A 19,914-nucleotide genomic window follows, 5' to 3' on the forward strand; every position below is an offset into this window, starting at 1 on the left:
GCAACCACCTCAGCCAGCTCCTTCAGGACCCTGGGATGCACGCCATCCGGCCCCATAGACTTGAATTCATTCAGTCTAAGGAGGCACTCTCGGACTTGCTCTGCCCTTACAGTGGGGAGGGATTTACCTCCTTGGTCCCCACATAGAGGTTTGGGGATGCAGGGTTCAGGGACGTGAAAAAGACTAGAATCCTGGCCACCAGTGAAGACCGAGGTGAAGAACTCATTCAGCACCTCAGCTTTCTCTTCATCTGTTGAAGCCAGTTCTCCTTTTAAATTTACCAAAGTAGGTACGCCCGTTTTGGCCTGTCTCTTCTGGCCAATGTACCTGTAGAAGGTTTTCTTATTGTTTTTCACGTCCCTTGCCAAGTTCAGTTCTGCCTGCGCCTTGGCTTCCCTGATCCCACGTCTGCAAGTCCGGACGGCATTCCTGTATTCTTCCCAGGTGACACAGCCTTGTTTCCAGAGCTTGTACACCCCTTTCTTCGCCCTCAGTTCTCTCAGCAGGTCCTTGCTGAGCCATGCCGGTTTCCTACCTCGCCTGCCCACTTTCTTATTCAGAGGAATGGAGACCTCTTGTGCTTCCAGGAGGGCATCTTTGAAGAGCCGCCAGCTCTCCTCAACATCCTTGTCTTTGAGGGCAGCGCGCCAGGGGATCTTGGCCAGCAATCCATTGAGTAGTTTGAAGTCTGCTTTTCTAAAGTTTAGTGTCCTGATCAAACAGACTGGTACCAGAAAAGTTAAGAATTGATGCCAAAGCCTTACTGGAAGCACATAGCCATCAGCTGCAGAATGGCTTTGGACTGTAGAGATAATCACATTCACCACATCACCTGCTACCCATTCTTTAAGACAAATAAAAGGAGTGTAAATGCTGCAGGGAAAAAAAATACAAAGTAAAAGGAAAGAATTTGGGCTCTTGGGGACATGCGTGAAGAAACATCAACCCACAGTCAAAGAATGAATGGAGGGGTGGAGATGCAGTTCTGGGTAAGAGAAATAAGACAAATGGCAGCCAGGATGCCCAGGGTGCTGCATTCACTATTGCCCACAGGGACATTTTCCCACAGTAAGCATCAGTGGAGCACAAGAGGCGCCATCTTTTAGCAAATGGTTGGACCATATATATTCAGTATATTCAGACCACAGGCCTGAGTACAAATGAAGGAAGGAAAAAAAAAATGCATGGCCTGTCACTAATTTTTCTTCTGTTAGTGTTGATATCACTTGTCTTAAAGAACTGACTTGTCTTTATAATTATATACAGCCCTCAAAAGTTTACCAATTGCAATCCTATTCCCCCTTAGCCTCCTTTTTAACAGATTAAATAAGCTATATTGCATAGCTCTAATCATTTTAATGATTCTCCTCTGTGCAATTTCTATTCATAAAAGTGTAAAAATAAAAATGAAGTATAGTACTAATATATTCCTACATTTAACTGTAGACTGTAGCTGATGATCCTATTAGTGCACTTAATGCTTTACAGCCTAAATTTTATATTCAATATAATGTAACGTATCAGTTTGTATTCTAGTTGATAGACAAGCAAGTTTTCTCCTATGTCACCTACTTCAATCCCACAAGCTAAAAAGTCTTCATATTCCCAATCACCAAATGTGTGCATTTACAACCTATACTGAAGCAATTTGGTCCCACACACTCCTCTTTTTTATAGGATATTCTGTTCCTTCTTCCCATCGAGAGCAACTTCCACCTTCATATGACCAGATTTCATTGTCTTATGACTGATAAAAACTACGTAACAAAGGGAACAGATCTGAAGTACTACTTATGTCCCTCCATCCCAACTTGCTTTCTTAGCACTCCCACTGACATTTCAAATTAAGCAGCTCCATTGCTCTTACTACTCCCTTGTGCATTTCCTAACTTCTCCAGTTTCAACTGTTTCCTACCATCAAATGCTGAGGTTCAGGTAAATGTGTTGCATTTTCCTGTCAGTTACAAATTATTTTAATATGAACTACATTGATAGATGCCCACTCCATCAGTTTCACTATTCAGTCATGCTATACATTTAATAATTCCTTTCTACAAACTACAGTTTAGAGCTTTAGACACCAGAAAAAGAAGCTAACACACATTAAGCTGCCAGTGCCATTAAGTTCAGCTTCTTAAAGAAGTTAAAGAACACTACTGGAGAATATTTTATTAATAAAACACCCCCAATAAAAAAAGAAAAGAAAATGAATGCTATTATTCTTAATTATTTACTTTCATTGTCATGGCATCATTCTGTCTGTGCATGACAAATGCCTAACTGAAGATACAGCACCCATCTTTCACAGTGTATGCTATATAATAAAGACCTTAACTTCTCCTAAAAACAGTTGTTCTATCCCAAAGAGGACTTGTTCTCTTTTTTCATTGCACTACACTGGTTTCTTTACTGGTGCTACTTTCCCAGCATCCACAAGATGTCACTATTGTTAAAAAAAAAAAAGAAACTCCTATGGTGCAATACAAAATACCCTTTCCATCTTCCAAGTGAGAATTTTATTCTCTGTATATCGTATTCAACACAGTCCAACAAATTTTTTCTTCCTGTGTAAGGACTAAACATACTCCAACCAACATCATGTGAAACAAGAAGGAACAAAGTTTTCTTCAAAAGAAGAAACTATTTAAAATAATCAATTGAAACAAACAACAACAAAAGAGCTGGCAGATTGTAACAGCAGTAAGATAAGGAGAAACATTTATGGGTCCTGTATTGCAAATAGCCTATGTAGAAAATGCTGACAGTTTAGAATTCGTGAAGAAATACAGATGTAAAAATATATGTACACATAATAACAGTGAACACAAGCTAGTAGTCTTCCAGAAGTCTTAAGGAAAGTTTGACTTTATTTATACATTCCTTTTTTAAAGGAAAATCTATTATGTATCCAAGCCGCTTTACCTGGGATACAATAAGAAATGAACAATTGAAATTGTTCAATTGAATTTTTTTTCAATTTGAACAATTGTTCAATTGAAAAGAACATAGATTTTGTGAGAACACAATGAAGAATTAAGTGAATTATCAGTCTAACTCCTGCTTGCTGTAGGAAAGAACAGAAAGCTGTTACAGAAGTGCTAGATGAAAAGAAGGTGCTAACCATGAAGGTCACAATACTGCATGGAGTCAATGCACAAACAGAAGGCTGCAAGTCCTGCTGCAAATCCTATTCACAACTTCCTTATAGAGGCTTATCTTTCAGCTTTTTTTTTTTTTTTAAAGTGCTACAGTCATGAGAGGTTCTTGAGGACTCAGCAGCACATCTGTGACAGGGCTGTTCCCACTCAATGCCTATATTGCTGTAACCCACTTCCTGCAGGGGATTTCTGTGGGTGCACTGACTGTCTTTTAATGAACAACATCATTAATTATTTACAAGAGAAATGCATTAAATCTCATGCTCTCTTTGCTCTAATAGGTGTGACAGTTAATAGCAGTAAAACAGCCATTTCCTTGGACATACGAAAAGAGGCAGCAGTGAAACAAAGTAGAGGCATTAAGGAATGGGAAAACAGCATTGTATCAAAGTAATTTGGGAGTATTTAATACTTAAGAAAATAAAGGCCATTTCAGTGCATAGCAAGCTAAGCCCACTGAGACTTCTACTAGGAACAGTCAATAATATCATCTAACATAACCAATAATATCTAACATATTATAACGAGCGAATTAAACATTTAAGAGCTTAAATAAATGAACTTTAGTAAGAAACAATTATAGTAGGGCTACACAAAAGCTACTGTGAGTAGAAGTACAATATACTTACAGTGCATCTGTTAGTCCACAGTACTCATCCGCAGGCACAACTGCATAAAGGCAGCTTACCTTCTCAGACTGACAGTGAATATACAGGGAACGTTACAGAGCACGAATAAAACACCATGATTTGAAAATAAAAAAAGGTGGGGAGGAAAATCTAATGTATTTAAAAATTGAAAAAGCAAACAATCATGAAATTAAGCTTTGGAAGGAAATTTTGCCTTCACAAGTGTTGAATATGCTAACAATTTTACTGCCATTGTTGTTTCAGATCAGTGATCCAAAAATAATGTCCACCACTGGAGAAGTGAGATCTGGTAGTCATGCATTGTCTTCAAAGAAAAAGTGTCAGGTAAAGTTGTTAGCTTTTTATTTCATTTAAAGTAGAGTTCTATTTCATTAAAGTAGAGTTCCCATATGAAAATTTGCTTAAGTTCTTTTGTTGTTTGTGCTTACTCTTTAAGGATGGGAATTTGCATTAAAAACAACAAACTCTTACCTTGCCAGCTGTCATTGCATACACACAGCTTCTCGCCTGTCAAATCACAGTACCCATGGTCTGGACTGCCACAGTTGGCTTTACAGTATGGGATATCACAGGCTTCTCCTTTCCAATACTTGTCACATTCACAGTATACCCGGCTTGGAACAGACAAACTGGTTGTACACTTTCCATGTTCTGAACAGTTATTAGGACAAGAGTTAATTCTGGTAGAAAAAAAAGTAAATTAAGGAAGATGACAAGCTAAGAGTTGATGAGAGAGGTTTTTATCTCACATCATTCCAATAGCATTTATTTGATAAAGTGCATTTTTCTGAAAAATTCCTAAGCACTGATAAAGTAGAAGTTTAATCATTTGACAGTCAAGGGTCTTGCAAAACACTCCTTACAGGCTTACATATATTGCCTGTGGTGCAATCAGTATCACAGTCATTTCATACATCATCAAATATTGACAATAAGCAGAAGGACGTGCCTGTTCTCTGGTATTATTCACACTGGAAGCAACTGCAAGCAGTGCCTCACAAAAATATAAATTAAAATTGAGGAAGATCTTGGCATCCCTGTCAGATAAGCAGCACTTTTTTAAAAACAGATTCTTAATGGGGCTTCTAAAGTAGATTTGAAGTTGAATGCGGATCCAGGTGGCAATACTTGAGAGAAAAGCTTTTTATACAGTTTGCCTGAACTCTGACACAGCTCACCTCTGCTGCAGCAGGGAGTTTACAGTCCCTGCAGCACTTGCTCTCCTAGAGAATCTGTAATGCAATCAACACTCCATCAAGTGCATTTAGAGTTTTCGTGACTGGATTTGTTCCATGTTGTGAAACAAAACATCTAGTATCCAAGGGGAAAATATGTGTGTGTGTGTGTGTGTGTGTGTGTGTGTATGTATACAAAGGCTTGAAATATCTTGACATTATGTAAAGGCAGCAGCCTTAATAGAGCCACCTTTACTATGCCTCTTAAGTCCAGAGTGAGAGAGATGCAAGAATAGCAAAGCTAGGGCTGGAAGAAGTTGGTGACTGCTGTGGGATTTCATATTTCTGTGATACACCCCACCAAACCCTGAGATCACAGGCAACTAGACTCTGCTGAACTATGTAAGCAGGTTCCAGAAATGTAGGCAATTCCTTGGAGATTGAAGGAATAAAGGACATTGATGTATCTGGGTCCAGGAGATTCTGTGAGCAAAATACACATCTCGGGCAGTAAAGTGCCTGAGGAAATCCAAAAAGGCTCTGAAATCTTTGATGACTCACAGGGAAGAGTTAGGTTAAAACTCAAAATAAACTGTTACTACAAATCCCTGACGAGGTTAACACTGACTCCACCCTGTAGATGGGAAAAAAACTAGAAGGGTGGAGCTGGAAGCAGACTGCCTGACTTAAAGAACACAAAGATTAACACAGATTTCTGGAATAACCATTTCTGTTTGCAGCTGGGATGGCACGTCAATCACAAACACTGCACTCCTGACTTGTTCAAATAAAAGAACACGGGTGGACTATGAAGATGAAGTCAAGAAACTGTCTAGGGTATCAAACCGAGGAAGAAGGTAACAGAAGCAAAGTAAAACAGATCAGAATGACAGACAAAAATTAACTCAGCTGTAACAAGCACTCACAGCTATTTCTTTCAGCATCAAACGAGGTACTGTGGACTTGTTAAAAAAAAATAAAAATTGTTTCTAATGTTGCAATGAATGCTTTTCAAAGAGTAGAGTTATAAATCACACATAATTCCATTACATAGGCAGGGACCTAAGTGGAAAAACTGCCAGTTTTTAAGTAAAAATGGAATAACACATAGTATTCACATTTCCTAAGCATAAAGAATGCAGAGGACATGCTCTCATTTCTTAAAACTGACACTTCATATTGCCATTTGCTCTCAAAACAAGTACATATGTGCAAAAAAAAAAAAAAAAAAAAAAAGCAAAGCATAAGGGATAAATGAAAAAATTATCTAATTTTAATAGAGATGTCCGCCAGGTGACTGCATTTTACTGATGTCAACAGAAAAACATGGAAAATATCCACTATTGACGGCAGCTGACACTTTCAATGCTCCATATTTAAAGGTTTCCCCAATTCTTATTATCTGATAAAAGGGTGGCGAATTACTGAAACAATCTGCCCATAGAAAATTTAAAGACCTGTGTGAAAAGCTATTGTCAGAAATGCAAATTGGAAATTTAAACAAGTGAATAAAACTGAACAAAAAAGAGAAGCATTGCCACGTTTGAAGTGTAGCACTGGCCATCACACTCCAATACTTGGTATTTCAGAATCTGAAGGGATTGAAAGAAATGAAAAGAATATCTGTGATCATAGGAGAACTATCCCATGAGAAACAAGATGGAGCAATCCTCTCTTGAACCAACCATCCAACATAAAAATACACTACATCATGTGCCTATCAGCAGCGGACTCACAAAAGCACAGCACAGTTGTGCCAGATTAGATTTGAAGAGAAACCAGAAGAACAGATAAGAGTTATGGAGGTAGAATCACAGAACTGCAGGGGTTGGAAGGGACCTCCAGAGATCATCGAGTCCAACCCCCCTGAATGATGACAGATAGAAGATAGGAGAAGTAACAAACGTAGAAAAAGAATGGCATAAAACCCATTGTGTTTGGCACAAAAATAAAAGAACTTTGGTGAAGGTGTCAAAATCCACAAATACACATTCAACAAGGAAAAAAAAAAAAAAGCAGGGGATTCTAGTTCCAGAAAAGGGAATTGACACAGCTGATATAATCTCCCTTCTATTCCATACAACAACTTTGTGTGTTGGATAAATACTGGAAGGACAATACTTCCTAGATCCATATGTCATGGGACAAATATACACTGAGTGCCTATGAAGCTGCACAGACAACAGTATAATGCACTATGTAGGGGTTTTTGTTTTTCTCAACTAGCTTCTTAAAGACAATTCCTTACAACCTCCAGCTTCCTTGTGTTAGAAATATACCACAAAGTACAATCCTTACACAATTAACAATATCAGCAGATAAATACTTGCCCTGCAGTTATCATTCTCTTAAAAGGAATACTAGGCTGACTAACAAAGTAATTATTTTTAAAAAGTACTTACGAGTAAAAAATGTTAAATCCAGTTAGGTTATAAGCTGCATCACTAAAGAAGTGTAGCAATGCATAGCCAGATGTTGTAACTACTTCAGGTACAGTTTCATTTCCACGTACTTCAGGAACTATTAAACCACTGGAGGGGAATAAAAGAATTAAAAAGGAGTAATATTTTCAAAATCAGGGGAAGGGGAGGGAGAGTTTGGCATCCAGGTTGTTAATTACATTAACTCAAAGAAATTAATCATCAATCTAGCTTGTTGGTTTTTTTTGTTTTTTTTTTTTTTTCTTTAAAACTTATCCATGCCTCTGAAAATTAAGGTAGGTTTTCCTAAGAAAAAAAGCTTCCCACACACATTAATGCAAAGTTCCACATCAGATCATTCTGAAGGTGCATGCACGGGAAGCATTAGCTTTAAAACATTTTAATTTTGAAAATAAATCCTTCAGGCAGATGCTTAAGTTTTACTGACTTCCAGCATGAGCTGTATTTCCACACAACATTTGCACCTTTACAAGTTTATCTTATTAAAACAATTTCAAAATTCACAACAAACTAATTTCCATGTAAAAGCTGATTTCAAATTAAAATTACTTTTTAGAACCTCAGAAGAACGTTCTCTTTTCAATACAGACTGACATAGGAAAGACATGCAACACATCAGTATACTGAGAAATGAGGTCATCTGCATAAAACTGTGCCACACTGAATGTAAGTTAAAAGCTACAGAAATCCCTGATCAGCATTAACAGATCAATAAATTGAGAACAAAATGCAAAGTAAAGAATACAGGATGAGGGATCTTCTCTTTCCTCCTATTCATGCTACAAGTCAGACTCCTGGGCAACAGGCAGACACATTTAACATCCTGAAGAGGGAAGAGGAAAGCAAGGAAATGCAAGCAATCACATAAACACGCAGAGAGAAGAGGGAAATAAAACGTAGATGGATAAAGTTGGGCAGGAAAGAGAAATGAGCTGAGCTTTGTTCCAGACTTCAGCAGCATAATCAATATTTCATAACACGTAACGCGGAATACAATTCTTTATTTCTCTTCACAATGAAATACAGTTTCTGCCACAAATCCCCATGCCGTGAGACAGCAGTTGTATTTCAAAAGATAAAATTTTTACTGATATCAGAGGATTAGGATCCCACACTTTCATTCCAACAGTCCAAGCGTAGAACATTAGTCTTCATTATTCTCATAAAACTCTAATAAACTATAGCCCACTTACCTACAGCATTCTGTCTGAAATGCTTCCCAAAACATTAACAGAAAGGTAGGAATAAACCAACTGAAAAGTTCCAATAAAACCCCAGAATGGAGGAAACATTCACATGATCTGATTTTTTATCTCTTGGATGCAGAAGAAGTGCAGTGTGTGGACTTAATACTTTACCACAGCATTTTATCACGGCTTCAAAAGCAAGGAACTAGTTATTATTTATTACTAGTTACATTCACTGTTAACTATTGTTGACTTTATATTTGTTTCTAAATCTATGATTCCAGACAAAAAAATATTAATTTGATAAAAGATTTACTGGAGTTGCAATTCTTAGAACGAAAATACTAGAAAAACAAAGACATTTCATCACTTCCATGCAGCAAATCTCTATGATTATTGGGAGTAAAAGGATATTAAATTACACTCACCTAAATACTGCTATTAAAGGTGCATATATTGAATCTCCATCATATACATACATATGGTCCCAACTACATTCTGTAGCAAAGTGATTAAATCTTAATCTTAGTATTGCATTAGGGCTGGAGGGGAAAAAAACATTGGTGTTAGTTATAGAAATATTGAGTTTATAAGACAATTTACAACAAAATTGATCATGCTTGCACTGTTTTATTAAAATTATTTGAGTGCTAAAAAACATTTGAGTTAAACAACAAAATTTAGAGCAAGTAAATATTCCATTTTTATTTTACAATATAGTAAAAATAACATCTGCAGTCCAAGCCTAAATAATCTTGAAAACTTATAAGAGTCTCAAGTTCACAAGGTTTTTAAATCAGTGTTCCAAACCACAAATTTAAAGCCATTACAATCTCATTTTAGAATATTATTTTTACTTTAAAACATCAGGAATAACAGGTTTAGAGTCTTTCAAGAGAAAATCCTCTATAAATTCTCATTCCGACATTATACTAATAACTAAAACTTTTAATACACAAAATTAAAACAGCAAGCAATATTAATGCTGAAATGCAAGAGGGTTTTTTCCTCAGATTTTATCCCGTTACAAGGACCATACAACTGGAAAAGCACTGAAAATATTTCAAAATACATTTTAAAAATGCATCTTATGCTTGTTACTGTTTCCAAACAAAGTTCCAAAGCAACTTGTGCCATGCATCAACAAAGCTCCTCTTCCCCTTTAGGGAGTTTCATATCACCCTGTCCTGTAGTACAGGAACTTGAAGGAGAAAAAAAGCAGCAGAAAGAAAACATCCAACAAAACACAGAATTATCTTTAAAATTTCTGTGCCATCTTCTTTGCTTGCAGTTACTGGATAATCCAGTGCAGCACCTCCCCCCTTTTTTAAAATTACAAGTTTCCCCATCACACCTGGCAGTCCATTTTCACCAGGTTTCAAGAGAGATCGGAATGGGGATTGTAATTATTCTGCTTTCCTACTGACAGGCTCAAAGGCAATCTATTACTTCAGAAAACAAACGGGACTTCATTGTTTGCTTTATGTTAGTTTTTCAAGCAAGAGCTTTGGTTGCACCCATTTGTTTTTTTAAGAAAGACCAGCATATACATATATACAAGCTCCTCACGCACTGACATTCTGCGCTGTTACTGGGCTGTTCCCCCACGTGCTCTGCAGCACATCATTCCCCCCCAGCTAAGCACTCTACCATCTCCTGCAAAAAGGAGGAACAGAGTGAAGACCAACTTCAAAGCAGAGTTTGCATACAGTCCTGAGGCATGCTTCCACTTCAGTGTGTTGTAGTTCAGAGCAGCTATTCTTGTGCTAGCTTTAGTAAAAGAGACAAGTCTAAAGTGTACCAAGAGAACATCAACATGGATACACAGAAAAAGGAGTAATTTTCTTCTACAGCCTTAGTAAAACTCAGACCTGATTGAATTCTTCAGAAAAATCCCAATCAACCCTGGGGAAAAGATTCCCATCAAAATTTAACAAAGTTGTGCCCCTGCAGTCAGTCAGACCAGCGTATGCATCTTGTTTTATACATGGCTGTGTTTCTGTGCTGCATAAACTGGAAAATCAGTAACAAATGTATGAAACATCCAAGCTGTAGCAACTTTAAAATAAAATACACGGGAAAAAACTGGGACACTTTATGGAAGCATCAACTTCTGAGCATCATTTAACCAGCAAATTATCATCGGACTGGAAGCTATTCCTGATTTATCACTGAAGAATATGATAATAAGTTTGATAACAGGATCCTGAAACCACTCAAGGGACTTAGGTAGAGGTACTCAAACAGGCAACAAATTTATCATAGCACTTTGAGAAGCACGCAGAGCTGGCCACGTTCCAACACCAGCAATCTGAATGAAAATGGAATTTGGCCAACTCTGTGAAAATTTGAAAGTCCTTTTTACATTATAAATATATACACACAGGTACTGTTCTATAATGTATCCAGATGCACTTTCCATTTGAGTTCTTTACATTTCCAAAACACTAAACTGTCAGAAAATTTAATCTTTGAGAACAGATACTTACTATCCTTCAATTAACCAGGTACATTTTGTTTTATATTTATAATTTATTGGTCCATCTGTTAAATATCCTGAAGGTTCTGTTAACCTACAAGAGAAAAAACAAAGCTGTGATATAACAGAGACATTTCTTAAGCAAACAAAACTGAAATCATCAAGATACTAGTATATTTTTTCCGGATAAAAAGAAAATTGGGAGCTGAGGAAAGAGTTAACTACTTTCACATTTTTTGCCATTATTTTTACTTTTGCCTACCGAAAGAATTCTGATTATTCTATATCATTGTTTTCTTCCTGTAATCATCAATCACAAGACATTGATTTTTTTCTAGCCTAGTAGCAAGAAGATATTACATGTAATTTAAGTTTTTCAATAGGCACACATTTGTGTTTGTTATTTGTTGGTTTTGATTGGTTTTGCTTTATACTGTTATGTTGTTGTTTCTTTTAAAGGAATACTTTATCTTTGTTTGCTCATCTCTTTTGCTATTGCTTTTTATCTTACTTCCAAAAGTTAGACCAGCAGCAGTTCAAGATCTAGAGAAATGCATTAATAAGTTTCAGTACACATATCTGCCGGTCTGCCCCTCTTTTATTCCTAGTCAACAATAAGACACAGGAAAGCAGAACACTGGACTAGATAGAAAATACATCCAAACAGCCACTCAGTGTCAACCCAAACATCAACCTCAGAGAGAGAGCTCCCAGGAACCTGCCCATGTAAACTCGTAAAGACGTTTGAAACGTGGAACTTCCCACAAGAACAAGTTCTGCATGTTACACAAAAAGGAATCACAGCTTTTTTTTTTTTTTGCCATGAGCCTATCTCCTGGCTAACCCATGTGACACTCAGCACTGGCATTCAGAGAGCCAGGGAACCATAACACCATTCTGCCCTGCACCCACAACATGGGGAACTGCACGGCCGCTCTTCCTTCACTCTGCCATCCTGAGAAATGCTTTCGTTCCCTTCCCTGTTTCTCATACAGGATAACTAAGTTTGATCTTCCCTGCTGCCTTCATTTAATAAATCTTTCTGTTTTCCTCTAGCCTTTTTGAAGATCAGCACAGAGATCAGCACATTGCATTCAAGATGCAGGGGAGCCATAAATCCGTACTGGAGCAAAACACTGATTTCTGCTTTGTTCTATTCTCATCCTAGCTTTTTATTTGCTCTTTGAACAACTTCTAGGCTGACATTTTTAAACACAACCCTCTGCTATAACTCTTTCTGAGTGATAACAGAATTCAAGGCTCATTACTATGGGCGTTAGAACATGGAGCCATCCCCTCACACATACACTTCCACGTACCTCACATTAATCTGCACAGAGTGATAAAACAGCAGAGAAAATTCAACAATCTATTACCATTAAAGCCTTCTGAAGTAGCCTAGTATCTTTGGCACACAGTAACCTCACTATATGCCCCATTTTCTGCCTTTTTTTTAAATATACAATTACGTCCTACAGCTCAGGCTGTACACTGACCATCCTACTCTTTGAAACATTGCAGTGATGACCAGTGATGCAAATATAAACTCAGAAACCCTCATTTTTTTTCACTATAGTGTGGAAGGATAACAATTAAGAATAAGTAATACTGAATACAATTAAATAAATCCATTTATTTCATTATAAAATGAAGAGCTTTAAGCCTCCCAGAGACAACTCTGATAGCACTGTCCAGGGCACAGCTGATTTTTCTCATCCAAAGTCCAGCTGAAAAGCAGCTCTGTATATCTTACAACCTTTGAAGTCGCATATATAAATTTTCAAAAATATTCACTTTCACATGTACAGAAAAATTAAAGGAACAGCATAAAGCTGTGACAGGAAGGGGCCAGGTCTGAAATGGGAAAAAGTTCTTCACCAGGAGGTGGTCAGGCACCGGAACAGGCTCCCCAGGGCAGTGGTCATGGGAGCAAGGTGCTGGAGTTCAAAAAGCATTTGGACAGTTCTCTCAGAGATGGGATTTGATTTTTGGTTGATCTTAAATGGAGCCAGGAGTTGGACTCAATGATCCTTATAGATTCCTTCCAACTCCATGATTCTATAATTCCAAACATAAACCTTCAAAGGCATAGGGGGAAAAAAAAAATACCAAAAACAAAAACAAGAAATAAGACTTTAAAGACAGCAGTGACTCAAAGTTCTTAAATGAGGCCCTTCTCATGTCTTGGAAGACCCAGCCCCACTTGGCTGGGCACACTGAGGACCACCCTCTTCTAGCCACAGAGTCTTGAATGAAATTTTTTTTCTCTCCTGCTGTTCTTTCGATGAAATGGGAAAAAGCTTTGCTTGGACTGTGCTCCCCACAGGCAGTCGTACTTTGAAACATTTTCAAGGCACAAACCAAATATCAATACAGTATTTTATGTTTCTGAATAAAAAAAAGAAAAGCAAACAAACAACTAGTAATGTTAAAAGACTGGAAAAAAAAAAATAAACATACTTTAATCAGTCATCAGATAAAAGAAACTTTCCCTGGCAAATTCCAACACTCTGAGCTGCTCTGAATGCTGCTGTATAACACTCCCACCAAGCAAGTGGGAAGTGCTTACAAATGTTGGGCAGTGGATGAGCAAAGTAATGCTGGTAGGCAAGGAATATATCTTGGGCAACAGCCAGCAGTGCATCTGCCTTTAACTTGGTTGTCCTTAGGTCACATATCAGGGATTTTGAAATCAAGCTGATATTGATGCTCGGCTCCTAACCGAACTGGATTACAGGATCAGGGGCTATGCCTGAACTTGTGCTAGCTCCAAGTCCTTCATTTTTGTGGAAAAAGAGGCAGCACTGCAAAAAGTGCCAATCAAAATAGTTTTTGTGCTGTCGCATGGCTTCAATACAGATTATGCCATCTTATGCAGCACGCTGCAGAACATTTATTTTGCTGCACTAAAGTAGTACAAAACAGTAATTTTTCCACAGTTATAACCATCATCTTCCTGGTAGCTGCACAGAGGTGACAAATTTGCTTTTGTTAGATCAGCCCTTTGGCACTGGTAAAGCACAAACAATTTCCCTTTTCATCTGGAATGATGATTTTTGATAAATAGTTTTTCAGAGGAGCAGAGATAACCTTTGAAGCAACTACTGGACTACGCTGAAAAAGTAAAGAATAAATAAGAGCATGACACTGCTTTGTAATAATGGCTGTGAAAACAGGGAGATAATGGGGCTGTTCCATTTATAATAAAGTAATTCCCTTCTGGCTTGCCATTTCTCTACATTTCCTGAGTTACACCAAAAACTTCTGGGTATCATTTCTTTCCAAGTGTTTTCAAGTCCCAAATCCCATAAATAGTATGCAGACAAGTCATATTATCACCTCCACATAATCCCATACTAAATCAGGGGCAACATGTCCTATCACACAAAGTCAGCTGTTCGTGGCCATAGCTGGGTATGCTCACACTATGTGGAATAGATATTTCACCACTGCTGGAGTAAGGGCCTGGAGAGCAACACGAGTGGAAAATCCAGAACGGTGCCTCCAGGCTGCACCCCACTCACTCCTCATCCCTTAGAAACCTTCAGAAGGAGATGACAGACAGAAACATTCCTGTGGCCCACTGAAACCCTGAAGATTCATCATGCACAGGAGAGCAGCTGATGCTGTTTCTCGACACATCAAATGGCAGGCCAGCATACATAGACACAGTGCAGATGCTCACCAAGCTAACCAGAAACAAGCTGTGACAAAGGTGGGAGGCACCACAGACAGAAAGCAGAGAGTGAGGTCAATGCAGAGTAATTCAAACGTGAAGCAGAGGGAAATCTATGCTCCCCTGTAAAATCAGTACTGTTAAAACACAATAGTGAATATAATTGAAATAGGATATACAGTGGAAATATTTACCACCATAAATACCTTAAATCTAGATCAATGCCATTCAAGAAAAGGAAACAGAAAAGTATGCCCTACGTCAGTCAAATTATTGGACTAAAATGAAGGGGAATGAGATGAAGAAAGAGATGAAATCTATGGTCTGCAACGTCAGAGCAAGTTATTAAAATGGCCTTGACTTCAGTATTTATAGATCTGTGAAAAATACAATCATATCACCTCCTGTAATCTTATTGAAAAAGAATAATATCTTCAACTTCTCCAGAGATAGGCCCTGATTTAAGCCAGAGAAGTCATTAGCTATTCTCTATCACCACGGGAACTTCTTTCCTGAGAAAGAAAAGGAAAACAAAAAGCAATAAAAGTCAAACAGGGCAACATCACAGATCCACTTACTGAACACCAGTAGTTCAGCTTACTGACAATGCAGCCCTACTCTGAGAAACTGCATTTCAATTTGCTTGGCATATGGAGATTCACCAAACTGAGGATAGACAGACAGAGGTCTGACTTACAGCACAGGTTTATTAGAGGAGAAGAAAACGAATAAGGGATAGTCAGAGTATTGCAGAGTATTGCAAGTCACTGCTAGATAAAAAGAGTTATGGAGAGGTTAATTTATCGCTGCATTACTTGGTGTCACATTTCTATTCTTACTTTTCTGAATTGCTGGATTAATTGCAATTCATACTATAGATGAACCTGAAGATAAGAGTGTATTTTGCTATATGGTTTCATCTCAATATCAGTATTCCCGTGTCAATCAAGGGCTATTCTATCTTTTACCAGAAAGCCTTGCTCCATCTCTTTTCTCCATCTTTTATGAAAACTGGTTTTAATAAAAGAAAAATAACAACTTCGCTTCCATGCTGTACAATTAATGAATATACTGACTGATATTATAGTATAGCAGAGAGCTTGGCTACGATGTTGTTACACCAAAGCAGGAAACAGAGATGATAGGTACACTCACCCACATCCTGGGCTCACGTGGGAAACTCCAGAGGAGCGGATCTCCAGAAGAGATCCTTCCCTATTGGTAATCAGCTCTTAAATGGGTCTAGGAGAGGTGCAGCCAGGCTCCACTCCTTCGGGCAGCACAGGAGAATTGCCTTCACCTGTGCTCCTGTGGCTGACTCAGTGCTCACCTCAGGTGATCAATCAGAGGTTCAGGCCGCGATTCAGCAGTTCCCATACACATGCTGTAAGATCAAATTCTCCATAAATACAAGCAAGAGCAATACCTTCAGCTCAGGATCTTCTTTACAGAATTAATGAAGAAAGAAAGAAAAAGTTTCGTACCATTTTACCAGAAGGAAATATGGAAAAGAACAAGGGGACATTTCTCACCCGTTACACAAGTGGCAGCTACTTTACTGCCAGAAATAGATAGGTGCATCACAAGGGATATATATTTGGTTTTGTAAAGCCTGAACTGAATTTACATTCTCTCCTCTCCCCAAGGCAGAGAATGAGTAATGAAGGCTTTTTAGTGTTTGTTTGGGGAGTTTTTAAGTTTCAGGTTTGTTCAATATTTTTCACAGGAATATCTGGGGGACAAAGAAATGCTAAGTGGGATTTTCATTTTCCATGCATACAAAGCATTGATTCTACATTTTTACATGTATTACGTTATTCAAGTTTTCAATTCGTCCCCTTAAATAAGCTTAAAGAAAACGAAGCAACAATTGTAAAAAAAACCTCCATTTTTAAAACAAATACAATACAGCCTCCTCCTACATACAGAATATTCTGTATACGAGAAAAAACTTGTTGACATAACATTGGCAGTGATATATCACCTTTGGCTAGTCTAAAACATAGAGGTTTGACTTGAACAGGTGTTTTGTTCCCTTGTTCACCACCTCTGAAAATGGCTGCTATTCTATATTCCATTTCTGTAATGGTTCCAAGAACTACTGAAGACTGCAGCAGAAAGAGCAGACATTGCTCTCAAATTACAAACTTACCAGGCATCATATTCAAGCAATGTATTTTCACTTGCATCAACTTATGAAAAAATAAATCTCTTCCCTTACTTCAGCTGCATTAACATCCACACAAGATAGACCTTGACAGGTCATTTACCATAGGCTATCATAATGTGCAGCAGAGACATTACAACAGAATCTATAAAGGGACTAGAAATAAGCTGATGTGGGCACAGACTTGTGGAAGATTTGGAAGACAAATCAAGTGGGAAAAATGAAAATAATATAGCAACATTAAATGCAATCTCAAAATTTATTCTGCCATAAATTAAAATTACTGTGGAAATACCATATGAGGCCACCTCAGGGTTTTCTCCTACCACATCACTTTGTCCTTCTTTAAACCCAAAAGCTAGCCCTCACATTGTTTTAACAGTGCCCTTTCTCAGGGCCGGATCAACCACACTGAAATCTTTCTTGACAGTTATTTGTCTAATTTCTTTTTAGTAAGCCCAATAACAGACTGCAGACTCTTATTTTACTACTGACTTACTGTTTGAAAGCTTCCCCAGATGTCCACATTTCTTTTCTCTTGCTTCTGCTCACACATACTGCTTCCTGACATGCTCAGAGAAAGAGAGGCAACTCCTTTGTCTTTCTGCTCACCTCTTACAGACATCTGCCCTCAGGCTTCTCTTCTCTGAATTTAACAATTCATTCCAACATTACTTGTGTGTCATTTTTCAGACCTCCCTCCTCTATAACTTCTTCAATCCACCTGCATCATGGAATAGCAGCCACTACTCCAGCTATGTTCTGATGAGAACAACAAATAGAGAATAATTCTTTAATGAACTTCAAGCAGCAGATTCTCCTGAATATGAGCAGCTAAGGAACTGCTCTTCTGCATGCCTACTTGTATGCAACCTGCAGTTCCCTCTGACTGCCAACTCCCCCTTTAGGAGGATTACTGCAGTATTACTCAAGCTCACATCTTGGGGGTTCATTATGTCTACTGAAGCACAGAGATTTGATTCCAATTCAGTAAGTTTTTGGTTTTATTTCATGTACTATATACATTGATCCCATAGGATAATACGGGATCAAGGCAGCTTGCATGATCAGAGCCTTGCTGCATGAAAAGGTTCAACCATAATCATTTTCTGAATAGGGAAAAAGAAATTTCTTGTGTAAGCATTTACTTGAAAGCTTGCAAGTCCTGGCTGTACAGCACACTGCCATAAGTCATGGGAAATGCTAGTTAAAAATAAACAAAGTGAATGGGCTCCAGAAGAATAGATGGAATATCATTTATGTACATGTAGCATAAACATTCTTTAAAATGTCTGTGCCTGTATTTTCTGCATCAGCTATTTTTCTATTACTCAACTTAGTCCCAGTTTTCGGAATTATTCACAGCACCAGTGAAGCACTGACAGAAACTGCTAACAGCCATTAAAACCCAAGGCCACGAACACAGGATGAGCCCATGGTGACACCTGCACACAAAGATGTTATCTCACAGCCAATTAGAGCATGGTGCCAGGCTCTGTAGCAGTTGAAAGGAGGTAGAGAAGCAAGCATGCAGGATTTTCTTCTTCACGGTTGTAATATTAAGTCTGAGGAAAAACACTGACACATATGGAAAGAGCTTCCTACTTTTCTGTAAGGATATTTTCCTGCTAGATTCCAACAACAAATGTCAAAATGCTCTACTTCAAGTTTCTTTGACAAAATGAATTCCAGGGTTTTGGATGAAGAGAGGCCAAGAGATGAAGTGAAGAAATGGCACCACATCACTCTCACTGCACAAGTGGTTGGACTGTTTCCACGTAACAGCCTGGCGTGTAACTGAAGCACACAAAAGATACTTGAAGTTTGGTTGTTTGGTTTCACACTGCAGGTCTTGAAAAATTCAGAATGCCGTCTGTCCTCAAAGTATGTTCATTCTTTAATATACATGAGGATAAGGCATGTTGTCTAAAAAAAGACAATCCAAATGCTGATTGCCTTGCATCCAAGCTAAGAAACATGTCATTTTCTCTACTGATATCAAGCATTTGTTTACAGCTAGAGTCACATACATGAACCCAGATGTTGGAGTAATGGAACCTCTCCTGGAATAGCAGCAATTTTTTTGAGATGGCTCAAATCTAAAATATAAATTGAGAAAGACAGCAAGGCCTAACAAAATCTGGTCTGCCAAGACACTAATATAGTATGAGGGAAAGTAGCAGAGTGCAGCCAGCATGATAAACAGTTCAGGAGGCTGACTGAAGGGAGAGGCACTAAGGAAAAACAGAGCAGAGCTCAGAAATCTCTCATTAAACATATTATTGCCCTTCAGTGGATTGTTAGCCTTATTTATTTCAGAATAGTGAAATTCATATCCTGCTGTGAGAAAAAGATTCCACACAATATTTTAAGAAATTGCCTAGGTAGCATTCAGGAAAATTCCTCCCCATCTGTACCTCTAATTTGTCACTGTTCCTTTTCCAATTAATGTATAGATATCCATAGAAATGTTTTTTCTTATTTTAACAAGACTTCCAATCATCCAATACTCTACCCACAAGATGAACAAAAAGATTCCTAGAGATGACTGCCTAATGGAGTGACACGGGTGCAATACGGGTCAATATTTTTCTGAAATACAGCTGACTTTTCTCTGGAGGTTTAACCCCAACTTAATTGTAATACTCTTTAGTTTTACACAGATTGATCTACATATAATGCATTTACAGAAAGCTTCTAGGACATTGAATGGGATTGAGTCAAGCTGCAGTTTGCCATTTGATTCTCTACATTTCACAGAAGTGCTACACCAATTAACAACTTTAATCTTGCCATTTTTTTTCTCCAAGTGGCTTCGTCTCAACTCTGAAATCAGTGACTTTCAGAATATACTGTAAATAGCACAATATCCTTCACTGACCTGGAAGGACTTCAGGAAATCATCTCTCCTATCTGGAATAACGCACATATTCTGTACTTTCAATTTTAATGTCAGAGTTGTACAAAGTCATGAGACAGAC

General features: G+C 38.0%; 1 protein-coding gene across 5 annotated transcripts in view; it reads right to left on the minus strand.

The window, feature by feature from the left end:
- The window catches only part of ATRNL1 (attractin like 1), a 427,623-nt gene that overhangs the window by 377,708 nt on the left and 30,001 nt on the right, over positions 1-19,914 (minus strand). For all 5 annotated transcript variants that reach the window (XM_042818666.1, XM_042818665.1, XM_042818667.1 and 2 more), the window contains exons 2-5: positions 11,101-11,184; positions 9,040-9,153; positions 7,386-7,514; positions 4,280-4,488 (exon numbers count right to left, since the gene is read on the minus strand). In XM_042818666.1, coding sequence (XP_042674600.1) covers positions 4,280-4,488; positions 7,386-7,514; positions 9,040-9,153; positions 11,101-11,184 — 536 coding nt within the window. The remainder of the gene's footprint in view (positions 1-4,279; positions 4,489-7,385; positions 7,515-9,039; positions 9,154-11,100; positions 11,185-19,914) is intronic.

Source organism: Centrocercus urophasianus, unplaced genomic scaffold, assembly GCF_019232065.1.
Source record: "Centrocercus urophasianus isolate 14NV4802_14NV808 unplaced genomic scaffold, USGS_Curo_1.0 seq_17, whole genome shotgun sequence".
Classification (NCBI taxonomy): domain Eukaryota; kingdom Metazoa; phylum Chordata; class Aves; order Galliformes; family Phasianidae; genus Centrocercus; species Centrocercus urophasianus.